The sequence below is a fragment of the Mytilus trossulus genome, chromosome 8 (genome assembly GCF_036588685.1).
Source record: "Mytilus trossulus isolate FHL-02 chromosome 8, PNRI_Mtr1.1.1.hap1, whole genome shotgun sequence".
NCBI lineage: Eukaryota > Metazoa > Mollusca > Bivalvia > Mytilida > Mytilidae > Mytilus > Mytilus trossulus.
Genome location: NC_086380.1, coordinates 77,182,593 through 77,202,856, shown reverse-complemented (window position 1 = coordinate 77,202,856; position 20,264 = coordinate 77,182,593). Strand labels below are relative to the sequence as shown.

Below are 20,264 nucleotides of genomic sequence, written 5' to 3'. Positions count from 1 at the left end.
CCTGGTTCGATTCCTGTTTGGGATGAAAATTTCAGGAACTCAATTTTCGGCTCTCCCTTGACACCATTTGCGAGTATGGTCTTGAGGAAAAGATGATAGTCCGTCGGACGGGGACGATAAATGGCTGGCCCGTGTTAAGAGAGAGCCACATCTCTTGCACGTTAAAGACACCCTTGTAGATTTCGAAAAAGAGTAGGCTAATGCCGCTACAAGGCAGCACTCGCACCCGCAAAGTGGAAAGGGATTAATATAAGTTGCAAAACTTGTTTCCCAATCCACTATAAATAAATGTTTAAACTAAACAAAAGTGTTTCTCCACTTTTCCAGAACTAACTCTAGTACATGTATCAAGTATAAAACAGTTGAGATTTCCAACATAAAAATGTGACAATTTTTTGGTATTTAAGAAAGTGACACAGTCCATGTTTTGTCTGTAATCATCAATTGAAGCTTTTATTCAAACCAGTTTCCAATCAAAACGCCATCATTATAAATGTTAGACAAAATGAATCATGGCTTCTGTCAAACAGTGATTTTTACCAGAACAACAGGATGTAGTGTATATCAATCAAATTATTATGTAAGTTTCCAACGGTTATGATGTTGATTTCATTTAACTAGGTCGGATGAATCAGATATTCTGATTTATTTGAAATTTATCAAAACATCATTTTGGCAGAATGAAACAGTATTATTGTAAAGTTATTTGTTGAAAAGTGACCAGACTGTCAACTGATGTGACTGTTTGATGCGACTAGATGTCTGGATTTATTTGATAGGGGGGTCAAGCAGAGAAACCTGAAGTCTGGATTTATTTGATAGGGGGGTCAAGGGGAGAAACATTAAGTCTGGATTATTTGATAGGGGGGTCAAGAGGAGAAACATAAAGTCTGGATTATTTGATAGGGGGGTCAAGCGTAGAAACATAAAGTCTGGATTATTTGATAGGGCGGTCAAGCGGAGAAGATTTGATTTATTTGAAAGGGGGTCAAGCGGAGAAAGTTTGATTTATTTAATAGGGGTTCAAAAGCAGAAGGTTTTACAATAGTTTTCCATTCTTTTATGGATGTGAAAAATGTAGATATGGGTAAAACAACAGTATGACAGCAACCCAATGATGAAAACAGGTCAAGGACATCTTGAGGTCAACTTAGCTTTCAGTGAAAAAAACAGTAATTTTTCATCTATCTGCCTTTGGACATACAAAAATAAATATTGTTTAGACCATAAGGCTGATGACCCCTTCTCAAAAGGATTTTTTTGGTTCAGTATTAAAATAATCAAACACTTTAGTCTTATATAATTGGTCTTAGAATTACATTACATAAAGTTTCATATCATTACTAGTATTGGAAAAAAACTTAGGTAAGAAAGAAAAATGAGATGGCAGTTTTATTGTTTGCTTCTTTTTTACTGTACATGTATCATATTGACTTTTAATAATCTAAAATGATGAAGATTCTTCTTTCCACCTACATTTTAAATATATATAGTGGTATATTTACATAAAGTATGAAATATTTTTCTATATAAAATTTTGCACTGCAAATGCAACGAGTCATTTGTCTCAATGTTAAACTATTTTATTTGTGTGGGAACAGGGCAGGAAGATTTAGCTGGCAACAAAGATCAGACAATACCCATTTGAATCAATTACTTATATGATAAACAGTTCACTTGTATGGTTAATTTAACAATAATTTTACTTGAAAAACTGATCTAATTTCAACTTTTAACACAATTGGTTGATACATATTGTATTATTAAGAAGAAAACATTTTTTGATAAGTGGAAAGATAAATAAATGTAAAGTGCTCTGATCTTTCTTTTTCCTGAGATAAGTAGTCGATGTGCATAATTTTTCACATTGAGAGAAAGTCGTAATCTTTAAACTCCTTGTTCCCTTGATGGCTATACGTAATAAGTGCAATGGAATTTTTCAATTGGAAAATTTGAACCCACCCTCTTTTGTAATTATATTATAGACCAATATATGAGATGTCTTTTTGTCTTAGTAACGTAATCGTTACAGATTAAACTCTTCCCTTTCATTTTTTCGGTGATTGGTTACTGATTGACCGACTGTTATCAATATCTACACAGTCAGTTTCGATTAGATTTAAATCCATGATACTCAGGGACTGCGTCAGAAGGGATCAAGCTTGGTAAATTAAAGGTAAATCACTTGTTGATACATAGATTTAAAAGTGTCTAAAATAACGATTTTTATATTGATCAAATTTAATACACTTCTTCAAAATTCAATTATCTGTTTAGTCTACTTCGTGAACTTTATGATATATATATAAAACAAGACTTTAAACTTTGAAATAAGATATTGTTTCTTTAATATTTAAAGTTTTTGAAGAATGATTTTTATAGTTTATTCTTTAATATTTAAAAGTCTTTTCAATTTTTTACATGAAATTTGTTCACAGTTTGGACGCTAATTATGTATCTGTATACAATGCATATCCAAGATTAAAACTGTCACTAGTCCAGTAGTCTTTTCAACAAAAAAGGTACACTTAACCTGGTTTCCTGTCAAGTAATTCTTACTGTTACCTTAAACACTTATAGTATTAGTGAATAGTAATATTTGATGCACAATAGAAATTACATTACAGACTCTTGAGAATTGAAGATTCTCCTTAAATTTACAATCTTAATAGAGTTATCTCCCATTTTATTTCTTGTATGGTAATCCAAGAGTTATCTCCAATATCTTCTTTTGCAAGAGTTGTCTCTCTTTAGTATTTTATGATGTATAATTAAAGAAGGTCAATTTCTAATTTTGATATAAAAAAAAGGGTATTTTTATATTGGTTTAAACAAATATATAGATAAAAATGTCAAGATTGTTGAAAATGGAATAAAAGTTGCAGAAATTTTCAAAATAAATGAAGATGTCAGGCATGCTAAATAATCTATATAAGAATAGTCATCTGTAAGGGAAATAACTAATACTGTATTGAATTATGAAGGGGAAGAACTTGATTAACATCTACTGGGTATTAGTAATATTCATAAAGATAGTGACAAATTGAATTTTGTTCGAAATTTCATTTGTGTACATTTCAATTCACACCTTCAAATATGTTCTTTTTTATTATCTGCTGCAAAAAGAATTGAACAATTTTGCATACAATGACAAATTTGTCAGTTAAGGTGAAAATGATATGCAGGGAAGTAGTATGGTTATTGTACAGTGAAAAATAAATTTGCAATTTAATTGCTATTTGTTATTGTTCGATTGTAATTGAACCCAGGCACTTGTGTATTCAAGTGGATTTTAGTTGTTTTTTTACATCATTGTATATATTTACAAGGTTTTGTCAAATATTTCTTATTTTCATTTAAAATCATGATCTTTTTTGTTTGACTGATATCAGATTTAATGTCTGGCGATATAAACAGTCGATACAGTTTTGTTTTTAATTCAGGGCACGGAATATTCATGTTTAATGTGCCGTGGATTAGATTTTGTCATTAATATTCCCGATTTTAAATGTATTGGACTTCTTAACAATTACAAAATTTGATCTTGTCACCATCTTTGTATTGTTCGGGAGAGAGATGCGATGTGCGCTGAAGCAAACAAGACACCCAAAAGGTGAAACGATTGCTGATTGTTTAGGTGTAAGATGATCGAATTTGAATTTTAAATATGTATAGAATTGACCTGATAGGTAAGGATGGGACACAAATACAGCATAAAATTTGATATTTATTATCAAGGTTGAGACAAATTACATAAAAAGTTGTGGAATGTCGGGTGATTTGTAATGGAAATAGGTTTTAAGCACAGCATATTGGTTTCAGATAGTTAGTGGATGATGAAATTCAATGTCCCTGCACCTAACTCTGCATCCATTCAGATCATGGGTTTTATAAACTGCAGACTAAATCAAGTCAGCTAGAAAATGATTGCAATGTTCAAGTGTCAATTTATGGTTACATATTGTATGAGTTACCTCCCTTTAATTCAATGTCGCTGCACCTAATCAAACTCTACATCCATTCAGATCATGGGTTTTATAAACTGCAGACTAAATCAAGTCAGCTAAAAAATTATTGCAATGTTCAAGTGTCAATTCATGGTTTCATATTGAATGAGTTACTTCCCTTTATTTATTTAATTTTTCAAAAACCTAGCCCATCATTTCTTTTGGTATGGAATATATGCAATTCATACAACTTTATTTATAAAAAAAGTTCTCAAAAAAGTTGTTACAAGCTTTAACTTTGCTACATTGTTTTGTTAATCTACTTAGTAGAAAAGTAGAAAGTAGAGAGTTTACGGATCAGGCTTATTATTTGGTATACAAAATGTGACAATAATTGTACAACACAATAAAATCGGGAAAGAAGATGGGATGTAGATAATGGATTAAATATACAAGATGTGTATGTTTTTCATGTGTACATTTTGTACATTTTATCCTATACATAATGTAAAGTGCATTTGAGGGCAAATTTTATGTCATTTAATCATTAGAAATGCACATGTTTAATTAATAATTAGATGTTTTGATTGACAATTAAAGTTTAGTTATATTATATTTTAATTGATTTGGCATTGGAAATTTACTTTGAAAATTTTACTTCGAAATTAATTACAACTGACTATTTTAAGTTCTAATAAATAAATAAATAAATAGGTCCTCTTTCTAATTAATTTATTCAAACTGTAGTGAAGTAATTAAGTAAAGAATTGTGACGACAAACATATGGATAAGATAATAAAATAAGTCAAGATCGAAACCCTACAAAAATTGTTTTTGTAGACCCCTGCAACTTTTAAGATGCAGAATTATTATAGCAGTAGGTGCATGTTTGGATTTCAATTGCATTACCTGTAATGAACTTTGTCTTATCGGGGCCTTTTATTACTGAATCTGCGGTATGGGCTTTGCTCATTGTTGAAGGCCGTACAGTGACCTATCATAGTTGTTAATGTCTGTGTCATTTTGGTCTTTTGTGGATAACTGTCTCATTTGCAATCATACCACATCTTCTTTTTTATATTTGAAAATTGTTTGTCTTAATTGTAATTTGCACCCTTTGTAGGAAATTTGAAACTTTTTAAATGTTTTGTTGAACTTGTTCTTGGACATGGCAGATAAGTTTGTAAATTGAGCCTGCCATCTTTCATGTCTTTTCTTTTAATCAGGATAATCATATTGCAATGGAAATAACATGTATAGATATAAGAAGATGTGGTATGAGTGGTAATGGGACAACCTTCAATCCATGTCACAATTTGTAAAAGTAAACCATAAATTATAATAGATCTATAAGTTCTGCAATTTTGCAAAACTTCCAAATCTGCATTGAAATGCAATGTTCAAAGCCTAGAATTGGAAAGTATACTGACTTGCAAACCACTGTGAGTGCAATCATTAACCCTTTCCTCAATAATGATGCCTTTTGACGCCACCCCCATTACTCCATAATAAATGACGCCTTTTGATGCCTGTGTAGTACCTCAGTTGAAATACTTTGACTGCAAAGTGTCTGTAGGAGACTTAATAAAATTTGTATCCAATATGGAAAGGAATATCAGACTTAAATTTATTTGATGATATAGTTGTTTTTCGCAATGCCTTAATACTTTAAAGCATATGTTCAGCATTTTATTATAAAAATTATATGGGAATCAAGTATCCAAAAAAAAAATTCAATGGAGGATTAGGGTTAAAGAATCTTGTTTAGAACCAGTACATAAAAAAATGGTTTAAAAAAACCTAGTACATCGTAAGTTGTTTTTCTTGCTCTTTGCAATTTGATCTTCTTAAATTGAGTATTCTTGTTTAAAGACACATGAAAATGAATAAAAAGTAGGTTTGGAAAAAAATCTTAGTAATTAAAGTCATGTTAAATGGAAAAAAAACCATCAGAGAAGGATCAGGCCATCATCAAGGACACTGTTTTTTTATCGCTGACTCTTGAAACAATTGACTTGGTTTTCTATGCTGCCTTTATGATCATCGAAATTTGATCTTTTTTTTCTGGGATGCCTTCTTAAAGTATCGTTCACGGTAGGATTGTATCAGCACAAAAAAAACTAATAAATGATTCTTGATCTACGTAAACATTTTAGTATACTACAAAATACTTATAAAGTCCACTTATATGGGACAGTCATCATTAATCATTTAATAATTTGTGACTTTTTTTCTGAGAGCCTGTCAGTGTCATGATTGGCTATCATAAACTGTGATTGTTGATTTACATTGAAAATTTATGTGACCTTCACCTATCATGGTGCAGCATCTTAAAAATGTCGTGATCATTCATAGTAGAACACATCATTAACAGAAACAATTCACTTTGGTTACAGGGTACCAATGCACCAGGTTGTAAAATAATCTTACTGTTTTATGAATTAGTGTTGCATTATGGGATACTTATTTAGATAATTAAGCAAACTTACATGACAGTACATGTACTGTTTTAATTGGTGACAATTTGTTTAAATTTGGAAAACGAAAAACTGTCATTGAAAGGTACTTTACTTTTGTAAATTTGTGGTTTACAGACAAATTGATAAAATGCACGGTGTAAATAGTTGTCTTTTACAGCGTTACAAAGTTCTCAATTTTTTTTTTTTTTTTTTTTTTATCAGTAATCAATTTTTGAATAATTCCTGTTAATTTAAATGATTTCTTTTCTTTTGTAGAAAGAACTAGACACGACAGCAACAGAACTAGCTAACAGACAAGATGAAAGTGACGCCTCACGTAAAAGATTAGTAGATCAGAGTAGAGAATTCAAGAAAAACACACCTGAGGTGAGTACCCAATAAAAAGTAACAGTTGTCTAGGTAGGTACCAGTAATGGATTCAGGTGAAGAAGAAGGGGTGTTGTAGAGGGGTTATAACCACCCTTCGAATCTGAGAAAGATATCATGTTCACATTTCTCAGTTCTGCAGTAGTATTTGTGAGGTTTAAAGCACCCCCCCCTTTTCAATTTTAATTTATCTGCTCCTCAGGGTACTGGTAAAAAAATCACAAAGTGTTTGGTGAAAAAAACAGGAGAAAATACACATTTGAAGGTTAGAAAGAATTTATAAAACGATTAGGAAAAGGGTTGGGTAGATCTGTTTACAAAAAAGGGGCCTTCTCTTACCTTATCGATCCCTATACTTTAGGATTAGGGTTCAATTATGGTTATGGGTATTAAGGTTAGGTTTTGTTATGGTTAAGTTTGAGAGTTAAAGGGTGTTAAATTTAAAGGTTAGGGCTAGTGTAAGGGTTCGGTTTAGAATAAAGTATTGTTTTATTATAGATCTAAATTGGAGGGACCCCTAAGTTAAAGAAAAAATGAAATGTAGCATTTTTTTTCTATTTTTGATTCCAAAATTGATACTGAGTTACTGAGTCGCATATAAAAAATATTTTGGAAAATTCATTTTTTTTTTAAAATTCAACTATTACTACTATGTAAAAATCCATTGTCAACATCTTTTCCTTTCATAGATATATGTAATAATTTGCATATGCTGAAGCTAATTTGATATAAACTAGAGTGCAATAAAACATGATCAGAGTATTTTCATAAAAATATTTATGATTGACAAACTTCTCAGTTACCACAGCAACAAATTATCCCATATATATCTGATGCAACAATGATCGTTTTGTATTAACACAGATATTTTGATTTCCCATTGAAAATATTTATGATTAGTATCTAAAGGATTAGTTTTAAAATGCAGGGTGGTCAGAAGGAATGGAATAATGAAGAATGGTTCTCTTTCGGGTACAAAGTTACTTTGATAGTATTTTAATATTACAACCTGTGTTGTTTGGAAATCATGAAAATAGGGTATTTATAAAAAAAAGATGTGGTATGATTGCCAATAAGACAATTATCCACAAAAGACCAAAATGACATAGACATTAACAACTATAGGTCACTGTACGACCTTCAACAATGAGCAAAGCCCATACCGCATGAATTACCAAAGTTACTTTGATAGTATTTTAATATAAAAACCTGTGTTGTTTGGAAATCCTGAAAATAGGGTATTTATTTGTCTTTTAGATATGATTGGTTTGGTTTCTTAAGGCTTCAAATTCTTTTTCTATGCAGACCCTTAAAATTTTGATTTCTTAAGTGTTTAACTTGTTTTTACAAGGATTACTTACCCTTTTTAGATTTTCTTATCTTTATTTATATATTTTCTACCTGAAAAAAAAATGCAAATATGTTTTCTACTTGAAAAAATGCGTCACAAAAATTGACAACTTTGCAGTAGACAGTGACATTTGTTTATTGATGATGACCTTATATTTGACCTCTAGTCTTTGGATTAATTGTGTCTAATTGACATAAACATCAAATGATAGCAATTTTGAAATGTTTTGATCTATCATAGGATCAAGGATCAATTACCAGAAATGTTGTGTAAATCAGGATCAAACTAGGAAAATACATGTACATTATCCAGATTTTGTCAATATGCTAACACCTAATAGACCAAATCTGAGTGAGAACTGCTTCTTTTTTTTTTTGGTTACTGGAGGCAGAAAACAGACATTGTTTTGCCTAATTTATTGAAATTTAAAAATTATAAAACAAAACTGTAAACAAAGTGAACAATGGCTGTCCCTTTATCTCATAAACAACCAAAATATTTTTCATACAAATACTAAAGTCGTTCATTTACTCTGATTTCCAATCCATGACTCCAGTCCTTATTTTGTAGTATGCCTAACCTCTGTCTATTTAGCCAGTATTTTCTTTCAATATTACCTTTGTATTAGTTAATTAATGATATTTAAGATCAAGAAAACGATATAAGAAGGAAGTTAAGCATCCTTTAGGTTACGGCTTATTACATTTGTGAATTTCTAGTAGAGAAATGTATTAGGTCGCTCATTTCATCTGTAGAGAAATGTATTAGGTCGTTTATTTCATCTATTGAGAAAAGTATTAAGTTGACTTGAATGAAAATGATTATTGATACAAGATGAAAGTGGATAAGATCCTTGATGGTTTGTCAAAACTTCGACTGTTTGATTAATATTGATGGGGTTATACTTATTGAACTAACATTATTGAGCTCAAATGTTATTGGAAACAGTAAGAGTCATTCTCATAAAAATGATTTTTGTAATTATTATTGTTTTGGTTTTATTATTACAAAAAGCAATTCTGGTCAGATTGATTCATAAAGATCAAAGTAGACATGTGGCTTTGTTCAATAGAGAGGCAGCACCTAAACAATACAATAAAAACATTAAAAAACTAATAAATGTTTTCAAGGTCAACATGGAAATGTTTCTAATCATTCAGATGCTAACTTTAATTGTAAATTAACATTAAATTATAAGTAAATAGTTAAAAAAAGATAAAAGAGTTGAGTAACTAACTGAAAGTTACTAAATTAAAAAGATATCTTTCCTTCTAGAAGCTGTCATGATTTGAAAGCAGGACATTACATCTTTTTTAAAAGCAAGAGCAAAACTTTTTATTTTATTTGTCCTAAGAATTAGTGCAATTTAAAGTCTAGTTAATTCAATGATTTAAAAAAATACAAAATGGACCGAAAATAATTCCATGATTATAAGTAACAGTAGAATCTAAAAAAATTTGCTCTTGTATATTTATGTCAAAAAACATTGATGACTTTATCATAGAGGGAGATTAGACATCTACTGCTTTCAGACTTTTATTTTTTCTTTGAATCAGATACGTTCAATTATATTAATTAAATTGACACTCGTATCCGCATCTTCGTTAATCAACATTGAAATCATATTACCCGATCTTAAGCAATCGCGGAATAGTTTGAAGTTTTTTATCGGGATGACAAGGGTTCAAATCTTTGATCTACTTTCGACAAATGTGCTTTCACTTATGTCAGCGTTATTAGAAATCACAAAGAATTGCCAGAAATGTTCCACAGCGCACCATTAAGCAGTGTTTTCATTGAGATGCAATGAATGATGTATATATAATGATTATTTTTGAAAATTTATTCTTTATGTAAGAATGTATGTGTAAAAAACACGATTTATAACATATATTGATTAAAAAATAAATTGAATCAGGTAGACAGAAGTCTAAGAAATAATGATCTGTTAAAATGCCATCTGTTGTTGATTAAAATGTGTTTTAGCTGGGACACAAGAACTGTAATTCTATGATATGGTTCATTAGAAACATGATTTTTGGTAACTCTTTTATGTATTGGAGATGTAGAAATGGATTGAGGTACATGTTAGGGTATTGTGTTCAAAAGGAGGTGTTGAGTTTACATCAATAAGATACATATTCCCTGTAGGGCCTTATTGTTACTTAAGTTTATGATGGTAGGTGACTAAAAAAGTTCAATAACTCTTCTGACGGGCACAAAAAACTGTTGAATATATATTTTTATACATAAAACTTAATCTTGTTAATGATTCTACAATTAAGCATTATGGCTAATTCATCTCTTTGTTAAAAAAAAAATGGTGACAAATTTATCTTTAACCAAGTTTTGGAATTAATCTGTTTATTAAAGATTTTAGATAATTTCCATAATGCACCGTCTTTATATTATGTTCTGTACAAAGGTATTGTTACCCAAGTCAATTTGTTTAAAAGCTACTGTGATTTCAAAGTTGTTAATAAAATGTTTGATCTGGACTTATAATCTGTTTGACTTGATCAACATTGATTATTTTCCCAAATTTTAAGAAGTTCACTTCCTGTTTATATCTTGTCAAACAAGAGCAAAAACTACACTAATGTTTGTGATTTCATGTTGTTGACAGTGACTTATTAACATTAAAAAGTTAATTGATCTGGTCCTCTGAAACCAACATTGATTCTTTTTCCCAAAAAGTTTGAAGTGCATGTCCTGTTTACAACTTGTCAAACAAGAGAAAAAGTAGTAAGGATGGACCTTAAATATTTAATCTGATCAGTCAACCTAATGTTTTTCTTATACCAATATTAAAATACTTGCTGCTGGACACAGTATGAAATTATCAGAGAGGCTCATTCCCCAAAAACTTTCATAATGGAAAATTGGCATTCATACCATTTAAAAAAAAAAATTATATATAAAATGGATATTTTACAATATCAACATGATGAAAACCTACTAATACGGCTTTCTTTTACTCTAGGAGTCATGGCACTGATTTAGATAAACTTTTAATTTTTCTTGATTATAAACCTTACCCTAACCTTAAATCTAGCCTTATCTCTCTCGATCCTAACCCTTAAACTTCCCTATCCTATATAACCTTTAAACCATAGACGAACCCTAAACCCTAAAGTATAGGGATAAATGTAAAAGAAGTAGTCATCAAAGTTTGATATTTTCATTTGACATCTATGTGATTGTATCGATATATACAAAGGCTCAGTGTTGAAGGCCGTACTTTAACCTATAATGGTTTACTTTTTAAATTGTTACTTGGATGGAGAGTTGTCTCATTGGCACTCGCACCACATCTTCCTATATCTATATATTTGATATCTATTTGATTACATTTAGATATTTGTGCTGCTGAAGAATTCCCTCTACAGAACCCCAATAAATTATACTCCAATGATCAATGTTGACTTGAATTGATAGATCCTATGTTTTCTGTAGGAAATTGGCACAGTTGGAGAGCTGTGTTAATCAGTCACTTTTCAACATAAAAAGTTTACAGGGATCCTTATGTAAAAGCTTGTAACTTTTCAATACTCACATCCTTCAAGTAGGTTTCCTAAACACTTTGGAAATAATAATTCCATCAGAGGACTTTTAGGGTGGATAATTTATTTTAAAACTGTGTAGATTTTATTTTTTATGACAGTAAAATTTAGATAATGTTTTACTTGTTATAACTTTTTCTAGAATTATTAATAGATTGGATTTGAGGCTGTTTTTATAATTAATTACATTCTCTTATTGATTACCCTGCATGTGCCTCATAATGAAAGCCTTGTACCAATAGTCAAAAAGAAGACATGTGATTTTCTAATCAAAAATATTTGAGTGGCCATATTATATGACACTTTCTGATCTGGGACAATTTTGAAGAGTTTATTGAGGGTAACTACTTATAATGCTGGGGAACATAACAATTTGATTGATGATACTTATTTGTAAAAATGAGGTGATTTTCTGATATTTGAATGTCAAAAACAGATAGTTTACAACACTAACTAATCATGTTACATGGTGTTTGATTTCAAATAAAATCATCAAGTCTTAATTCTTTGTTTTGCAATTTTACTTGTTTCATTGAGTCCTGGTTGTGTCAACTTTCTGTTTGCTTTAGTGTCAACTTTCTGTATATATGTCTGTGTCAATTTTCTGTATTTCTGTTTTTGTCAACCTTCTGTATTGCTGTCTGTGTCAACTTTATGTATTGCTGTATGTGTCAATTTTCTGTATTTCTGTCCATGTCAATTTTCTGTATTGCTGTTTGTGTCAACTTTATGTATGACTGTATGTGTCTCCTGCTTATTGCTGTTGGTGTCAATTTTCTGTATTGCTGTTTTTGTCAACCTTATGTATGACTGTATGTGTCTCCTGCTTATTGCTGTTGGTGTCAGATTCCTGTATTGTTGTCTGTGTCAACTTGTGTATGACTGTATGTGTAAACTTTCTGTATTGTTGTCTGTGTCAACTTGTGTATGACTGTATGTGTAAACTTTCTGTATTGTTGTCTGTGTCAACTTGTGTATGACTGTATGTGTAAACTTTCTGTTTTGCTGTATGTGTCAACTTTCTGTATTGTTGTCTTTAACTTTAAGACTGTCTGTGTCAACATTCTGTCTGTGTCAACTTTCTGTCTACATGTGTCAACTTTTTGTATTACTGTCTGTGTTTCAACTTTTTGTATTGCTGTTTGTGTCAACTCTCTGTGTTGCTGTCTGTGTCAATTTTCTCTGTTGCTGTCTGTGTCAATTTTCTCTGTTGCTGTCTGTGTCAATTTTCTCTGTTGCTGTCTGTGTCAACTTTATGTATTGCTGTTTGTGTCAATTTTCTCTTTTTCTGTCTGTGTCAACTTTCTCCATGGCAGTCAATGTCAACATTCTGTATTGTTGTCTCTGTCAACTTTCTATATGACTGTCCATGTCAACATTCTGTATTGCTTTAGTGTCAACTTTCTGTATTACTGTTTGTGTCAATTTTCTCTATTGCTGTCTGTGTCAACTTTCTACATGGCAGTCAGTTTCAACATTCAGTATTGTAGTCTGTGTCAACTTTCTCTATGGCTGTCTGTGTCAACTTTCTCCATGGCTGTCAGTGTCAACATTTTGTATTGCTGTACCTGTCAACTTTCTGAATAGCTGTCTGTGTTAACACTGTGTATTGTTGTCTTAAACTTTATGGCTGAACTGTAAATTACAATTCTAATGCAACAACTTTTGTAACGTTCATTTTGATTGGATAACGTCATTTATTTACATGGCATCAATTGACAATTGATTCCATGGAACATAGGCGCAAGCGCAGACGGCATATGACAGATTTAAAGTACATGTTTTAACGTTGTTTTATGTCATTTTCATTAGAATGGAGATAACAATATTGTATTTGAAGCTCCGACGGCATCAATTGGGGATTTGATGATCGCAAAAACCTGTTTACTGTCTGCGCTAAAGCGTCACCAGTAAACTTAATTTGCGACCATCAAATCCCCAATTGATGCCGTTGGAGCTTAAAATACAATACAGTTATCTCCTAATTTTAGACTGCATGTAATTCACTTTCTGGAGTGTAAATTCCATGTTGTAGATCATCCTCCTAGAATACATTTTGGGATTGGGGGTTTTCTTTTTGGTGTAAATTGTACAGTAATTCACCATTTTGGAATGTAGATTCCCTTTCAGGAGACTCAATCCCCCTCTGATGAAGGACTGTAAGTGTCCTTATTAGACTTTAAATTCCCCTTTTGGATTGTAAATTTACCTGCAGAATTGCATACACTACTCTCTTTTGAGATTGCAGATGTCCCTTCAGGACTAAAAGTGATTCCCCTTGGAACTGTAGATTCCCCTTTTGGAAATTAAGATTCAAATTTGTGACACTGTTATTTAAATTCCCCTATAGTGACCTGTTCATTCTCTTTTCACACACACTTGTAGCCATGCCATGAGGTTTTGAGGGGTTTAAACACTGTTAAAGTCAATGCTCTGTTTGAATTTTTACTGTAAAAGTTGCATGAGTATTATATTGACCCCACATTGGAAATTCCTGGATAGGACCCTGTAGAACAAGTATGAAAAAGAAGATGTGGTATGATTGCCAATGAGACATCTATCCACAAAAGACCAAAATGACACAAAAATTAACAATTATAGGTCACCGGTTGGCCTTCAACAATACCGCATAGTCAGCTAAGTCAATTTAGGTGTTTAAGAATTAACCAATATCAATAAATATTTTCTAAAAGGAAGGAAGGAGAAAAAAAAAATCCTAAAATGAATATAGTGTTTTTGGTGGAATTCCACTTACGTTAGTAAGTCAGGAGCCTCATTGGGTCCACTTGACTATCAAGTGTTTTGATGCTGATTTGTATCTGAACAAAGAGTAAACTGGAGTATTTATAATTGACTGTGAGTCATTAAGATCGTTGTAAGAGTTGTCATTGAAACCACTTTATGTACTTATGTTTATGACAAACAGATCAATTGTTAGGCACTGATGGGCAGTAGATCTAATATATAACTCTATGCACCGAAGAAGAAAACTACCGCCTTCTAAATTTAGGTTCTTTTTTTCTGAGAAAAGTAAATATTTCCTTGAAATTAATTGGGTTGATTTGTAAAAATTTTACTTAAATGTCCTGAGTGACAGTTTTGCTCAAAATATGAAGACATTTTATCATGATGCATATGAAACGTATAGTTGTGACAAATAACAGAATTTCTTAGCAGACAATTTAAACTTTCAATAATTACAAATAAACAGGACAATGATATATAAACATATAAGAAATAAAGTTACCAATGTTAGAATCGAAATTTTTGTTATTAGTTGACATTAATCATTTCAATTATGTAATGGCAAAAATAAATTTGTATTTGAAGCTGTGTTGATTGAAACATCAAAATAAATAGTAAACAAAGGAAAGCAACTGTCATGTAACAACTTAATTTTTTTTACCAGCTGATATATAGGAAGTGAAAAAACTATAGTCCAAGGGAGATCAATCAAGTCTTAGGGAGATAACTCAAGTCCAAAGGAGATTACATATGTAGTTCAGAAGCAGAGTAATATATCTCTCTCAATATAGCTTGTGTTGAAGAGATTATAAACTCATGAAAATGACAAATAAATGATTATATATTTGTTTTTGTATACTCAGTAAAAGCAGACTTTTTTTGTGGAGGATTTTAACATTTATTTCGTGGAAAGAATATATCCTTGAAATTAAAACCCCCACGACAATTTTACATACATATAATATCACTTATATTTAATGGAAACTACGAAATTAAATGCCCATGCAATCTTTTATAGAGACAAAACCATCAAATTTTAACCCCACAAAAATAAATATTTCTACAGTGATTCCAAATGAAATATTCAGTGAACCTTCATCAACTAAACTTTAATTAATTGTTCCACTTTCATCTCAATAGAACTTTATACTCTGGAGGTCAGTGACCTAGTTTTTGACCTGGTCAGTGACATCAGCAAAACCGTTACACATGATCCCTGGAAGTGCCTCAGCAGTATCAATCTTTCTATGATCTATAGAGAAAACAAAGGTATGAAGAAAATCAGAATTGACATCTAATGATTTCTCACTTCTGAAAATAACAAACACATCTATTAATGTCCTCCATTGTCAAAGTACAGTATATCACTTAATCTGTTACTACACAGAGGTGCCCCCAGATAATCTCATCAAACGTTTTTGACATAGGTGCAAATCTTCATAAAATAAAATAACACCTATGTATAAATTTTGATCATTATTAAGCTCTTCGATATTGAAGGAAATAAAGATATGTATTTCAAAATTTTTTGACATAGGTGCAAATCTTGATAAAAGAAAATAACACCAATGTATGAATTATGATCAAGTTTAAGCTCTTCGATTTTGTAGGAAATAAAGATATTATTATATTTCAAACCTTTTTGACATAGGTGCAAATTGTCTTAAAATAAAATAACACTGTATGTTTGAATTTTGATCAAACTCAATAAGCTCTTAAATAAATATTGGAGGAAATAAAAATACATATTTCAAACATATCTGACACTAGGTGCAAATCTTCAAAAAAGAAAATGACCCTTTTTTATAAATTTTGATTTAAGCTTAAGTAAGCTCTTCAATATTACAGGAAATATAGATATGTATTTAAGGTTTTCTAATCACAGTTTAATGGCTTTGATATATCCATTGAATGATTATTTACAACATCAAACTTCTATCAATCAATCAATTGATCAATCAATCAGTCAATCAATGTATCTAGTCCTGTTTAAGTTCTGATTAATTTTAATGTACTGTGTTTTTCATGTTGTAACTTCTAAAATACCGAAGTTACAAAAATTGAAATTTCATCCATTATTTGTCAAAATGAAATTGATAAGAAAAAAAGAGAAACATTCAAAGACAGCAACCCAACATCAAATAAACAAGTAAATGATATCAAAATGAATATAAATAGAGTGCCTGTAGATCTATATTGTCACCCCAAGAAACAAGAAAAAATTGTGTAAATTTAAATAACATAGACCTTAAAATAGATCTGCAATCAATACCAAAAGTCACATTGGAAAAAATATTTAAAGACAACCATTGACAAGGCCTGATTTTTACGACTGTTTATCTGTTAAATAAACTAGGTTCTGAGATGTCAACCCTCCCCCTTTATTTTTTTCCTGGAATAAAAAATAAATTTTGTCCTCGAACAATTATCTTATTCTATGGATGCAAGCATGCACTCTTAGAAGAGTTAAAGTCCATAAATTTCAGTCACAGAGTATTCAAAATTTTAATTATTTTGCTAATGAAAACGAATCTCATATTCCATGATTAATAAAGTAATCTTTTTTTCGAATATTTCCCCAACGCGATCCTTAGATTAGCATAATCCTTACATCACCGTTTCTACAAAATAGGATGTCAATATGTCTAACCCGATTGTATATTGCACATTTAGATAACTGATAATATTTATATATTTTGTCTTATCTAATACGATTTAATTAACATCCATCATGGCAGAAAATCCTGACTTTTTTGCCCATGATTTTGTCAATGTTAATTAAGTTTAGTTTATGTTGAGATTTGTTGGCATGATGTGGTGACCCCAGATAAACCCTCTGTATCAGAATCTTTGATTTCATTGGTGATTGGCTTGTTAATAAGGATGGATTTATATGTGAGGCCCTAAAGGGGGTATACAGTAGATAGTAGGGGGATAGAATGTTTGTCTACCCCCTTTAAAAATAAGGACTCGATCAGACACTGATTAAAAATTTTCAGATGAAAAGGGAGACAAATCATTTTCACAGCTGAAAAACAGCTGATTTGACAGTGAGAATCTGATTAATGTGATTAATTGATCACTAAACACTATTACAACACATAAGAACATAATCAATTTCAATGTGAAACAAAAACTCAAACAAAAATGAAAGAATCCTAAAAGTTTTTTAAGTTGAAACTTTAAACTATTTTCTTTCATAATATCTTCTATCAATTGTCAAATTTCAATTGACATTTGGTAATCCTTTGTATTTATCCATTAAACTGCTATCATTGCAGAAAAAGAATGATTTTAATCATTTGTCTTGCTTCTAGATTAATCGTTTAATAGACTTTGGTTTTTCCAGTAAAATGAAACTTAGAGTAATAATTATTACTTCTCAAATTACAAATCAAAAGTTCCCTTCCATATAGCCTCAGGTCACACAAATTGATTGGATTTGATGCCTCTGAAAAGGGGAGCAACTGAGCTGATTTATTGGTGAAAATGATAAAAGATGAAGTGTGTTTTTTATCAAAAGTTTGAAAATTGATGTTATCAACCTGGTGTCTGTGTTATTAAGATTTATACAACTACACAATTTTGTAAAATTGGATCATTTAGTGAAGAGATTATATTACAACTGGGTTTAATCATCTGATCATAATCCTCAGTGATTGAATGAAATAGACATGAAAAGGACGACCGAATATATTTCAAGTAGGAAGGAAAATTAGTTTTGGATTTAGTCAAATGTTTATTTTTTAGCTGATCACTCAAGAGGTATTACGTTTGTACTATTTATTTTAAATTAGAGTTCAAAAGGAAAGTTGATAAACAACTTGATCATATATTCATAACATGACCTCGTTTATAGAAGTTTTGAACTTTAAAAATTTGTATTAAAATCAAATTATGTATATATGGTAACATTAAGCGATCATATGTTTATTTAAATGGGATTTCCAAGAATTAATCTTCCACACCCTATCAATCTATTTATAGATTTATCTGTCCTGTTGAATTCAATGATTTGTAAATTGAGATAGTTTTTGTCCTTGTGTGATAAAAGAGAGGAAGACAAAAGGAAAATAACATTATATTAGTACTTTTAAAAATATAAGTTTGATTGTTATTATAAAAGTGAATTGGGTGGAATAACAATACATTGTATGACCACTTGAATTTGTCCACTTAACTTACATAAACATGTACTTTTTATTGAAAAAAAGGGGTGAGAAAACCAAAAAAATAAAAATTTCAATAAAACTTTTATAAAAAAGAAAACATGTACATTTGTCATATGATTGCAAATTAATGTCTTTTTTGTCCATTTGTAATCAAATAGAAATTATAAGTAAGGATTTATAACATTAACACTTGGAAATAGTCTGTTTACCACTTTCCACTATCAAAGTTTTCAAATTCTTTTCGTGAATGTGAGTCCTCATAATATCTGTAGGAGGAAACACAAAAGTTTGAGACAGACTGACTTGACATTCCATAAAGTATTACTGATAAGCATCAATAGGCATAGTCATAGATTTTATAAATTTTCAGGGACAAGGGAGATAATCATGGTGTTGTGATACTGTAAATTCAGAAATTGTTGCGTACATTTATTATTGCAAATTTGTCATTTTAAAGTTAAATGTGATTTTAATTTTTACGGTTTTGAGAAAAGTCATGCTAAATTCAGTTAAATAATTACAAAATGCGAGTTTTAATTATTGCATTTACAACTCTGTCGCATTATTCGCAATCATAAAAACCTCGCAATAATTTCTGAATTTACAGTATTCTAATTGTCATTTAATGGATTCATTAACAGCTGCAAATTCATGAGTTTGTTTTACTCTGTTTTTCAAAAGAATTGATTAAAAGAAGTATATCATCTATATCTATATCCTTGACTCAGGGATTATCTGTGTGAACTAATTGTACTGTAACTTTATTTATAATCTCACCAACAGAGTCATACAGTAGTGTGTACAATATTGCTCAATAAGTTTTAGATAATCATAAGTTAGATATGTTATCTGTTGTTGTCATATTTCAAAAGAAAAGTGTTATTTATAATTAAATTATACCGAACTCAACTGATGACTATTGTACTGACAACTTAGTTTTTTGTTGTGGTCAATTTTTTTTAGGGGGGGGGGGGGGGGGGGTAATATTGTATTACTGATAGCTGAAATTGATATGGATTCAGTTGATTCATTTATTTGCAAGGTAAAAGTCATTCCCTGTCTGACACAATTTTTTTAATCAATCATTAGGGCAACATTTTCAGGAAAAACATGCAGGCTAGGAGTAATTGTAAATATATAGTTACTGAATACAAACTTGGATTCATTCATCATAATTGACAATGTTTATTCATTATATTTTCAGGATGTTCGTAAATTAGTTGCACCATTGTTAAAAAGTTTCCAAGGAGAAGTAGATTTTTTATCCAAGAGAAGTAAAGCAGCTGAAGCAGCCTTCTTGTCCATTTATAAGAAACTTATTGATTTACCAGGTTAGTTATCTCCCTTCAATGGAGCAGAGTTATCTCCCATTGTTCCTCTGAAATTTTCAACTTATTGTTTGTCTTTTAACCAAATTAATTGTTAAAAGATGTGTTGGAAAATACAATTTGATATTGTAAATATGTCTCTCATGTTTAGAAAAAAGTGATTTATAAATAGCATGTACATATCAGAAGATTAGCCTAACAAATATTTTCCTGTTTATTTTGCATAAATGTATGATGTTGTTCCCAAATCAAAGAAAGTATTTTGAAAAGTTTATATTGAAGACTTTCTTAATATTTTGACAAATATATTTA

The 20,264-nt window shown here is 30.4% G+C and overlaps 1 protein-coding gene across 1 annotated transcript in view; it reads left to right on the top strand.

Annotated features, from left to right (window-relative positions):
- The window catches only part of LOC134681421 (homeobox protein cut-like 1), an 81,729-nt gene that overhangs the window by 17,713 nt on the left and 43,752 nt on the right, over positions 1 to 20,264 (top strand). The window contains exons 2-3 of the mRNA XM_063541043.1: positions 6,683 to 6,793; positions 19,829 to 19,955. Of these exons, the coding sequence (XP_063397113.1) occupies positions 6,683 to 6,793; positions 19,829 to 19,955 (238 nt within the window). The remainder of the gene's footprint in view (positions 1 to 6,682; positions 6,794 to 19,828; positions 19,956 to 20,264) is intronic.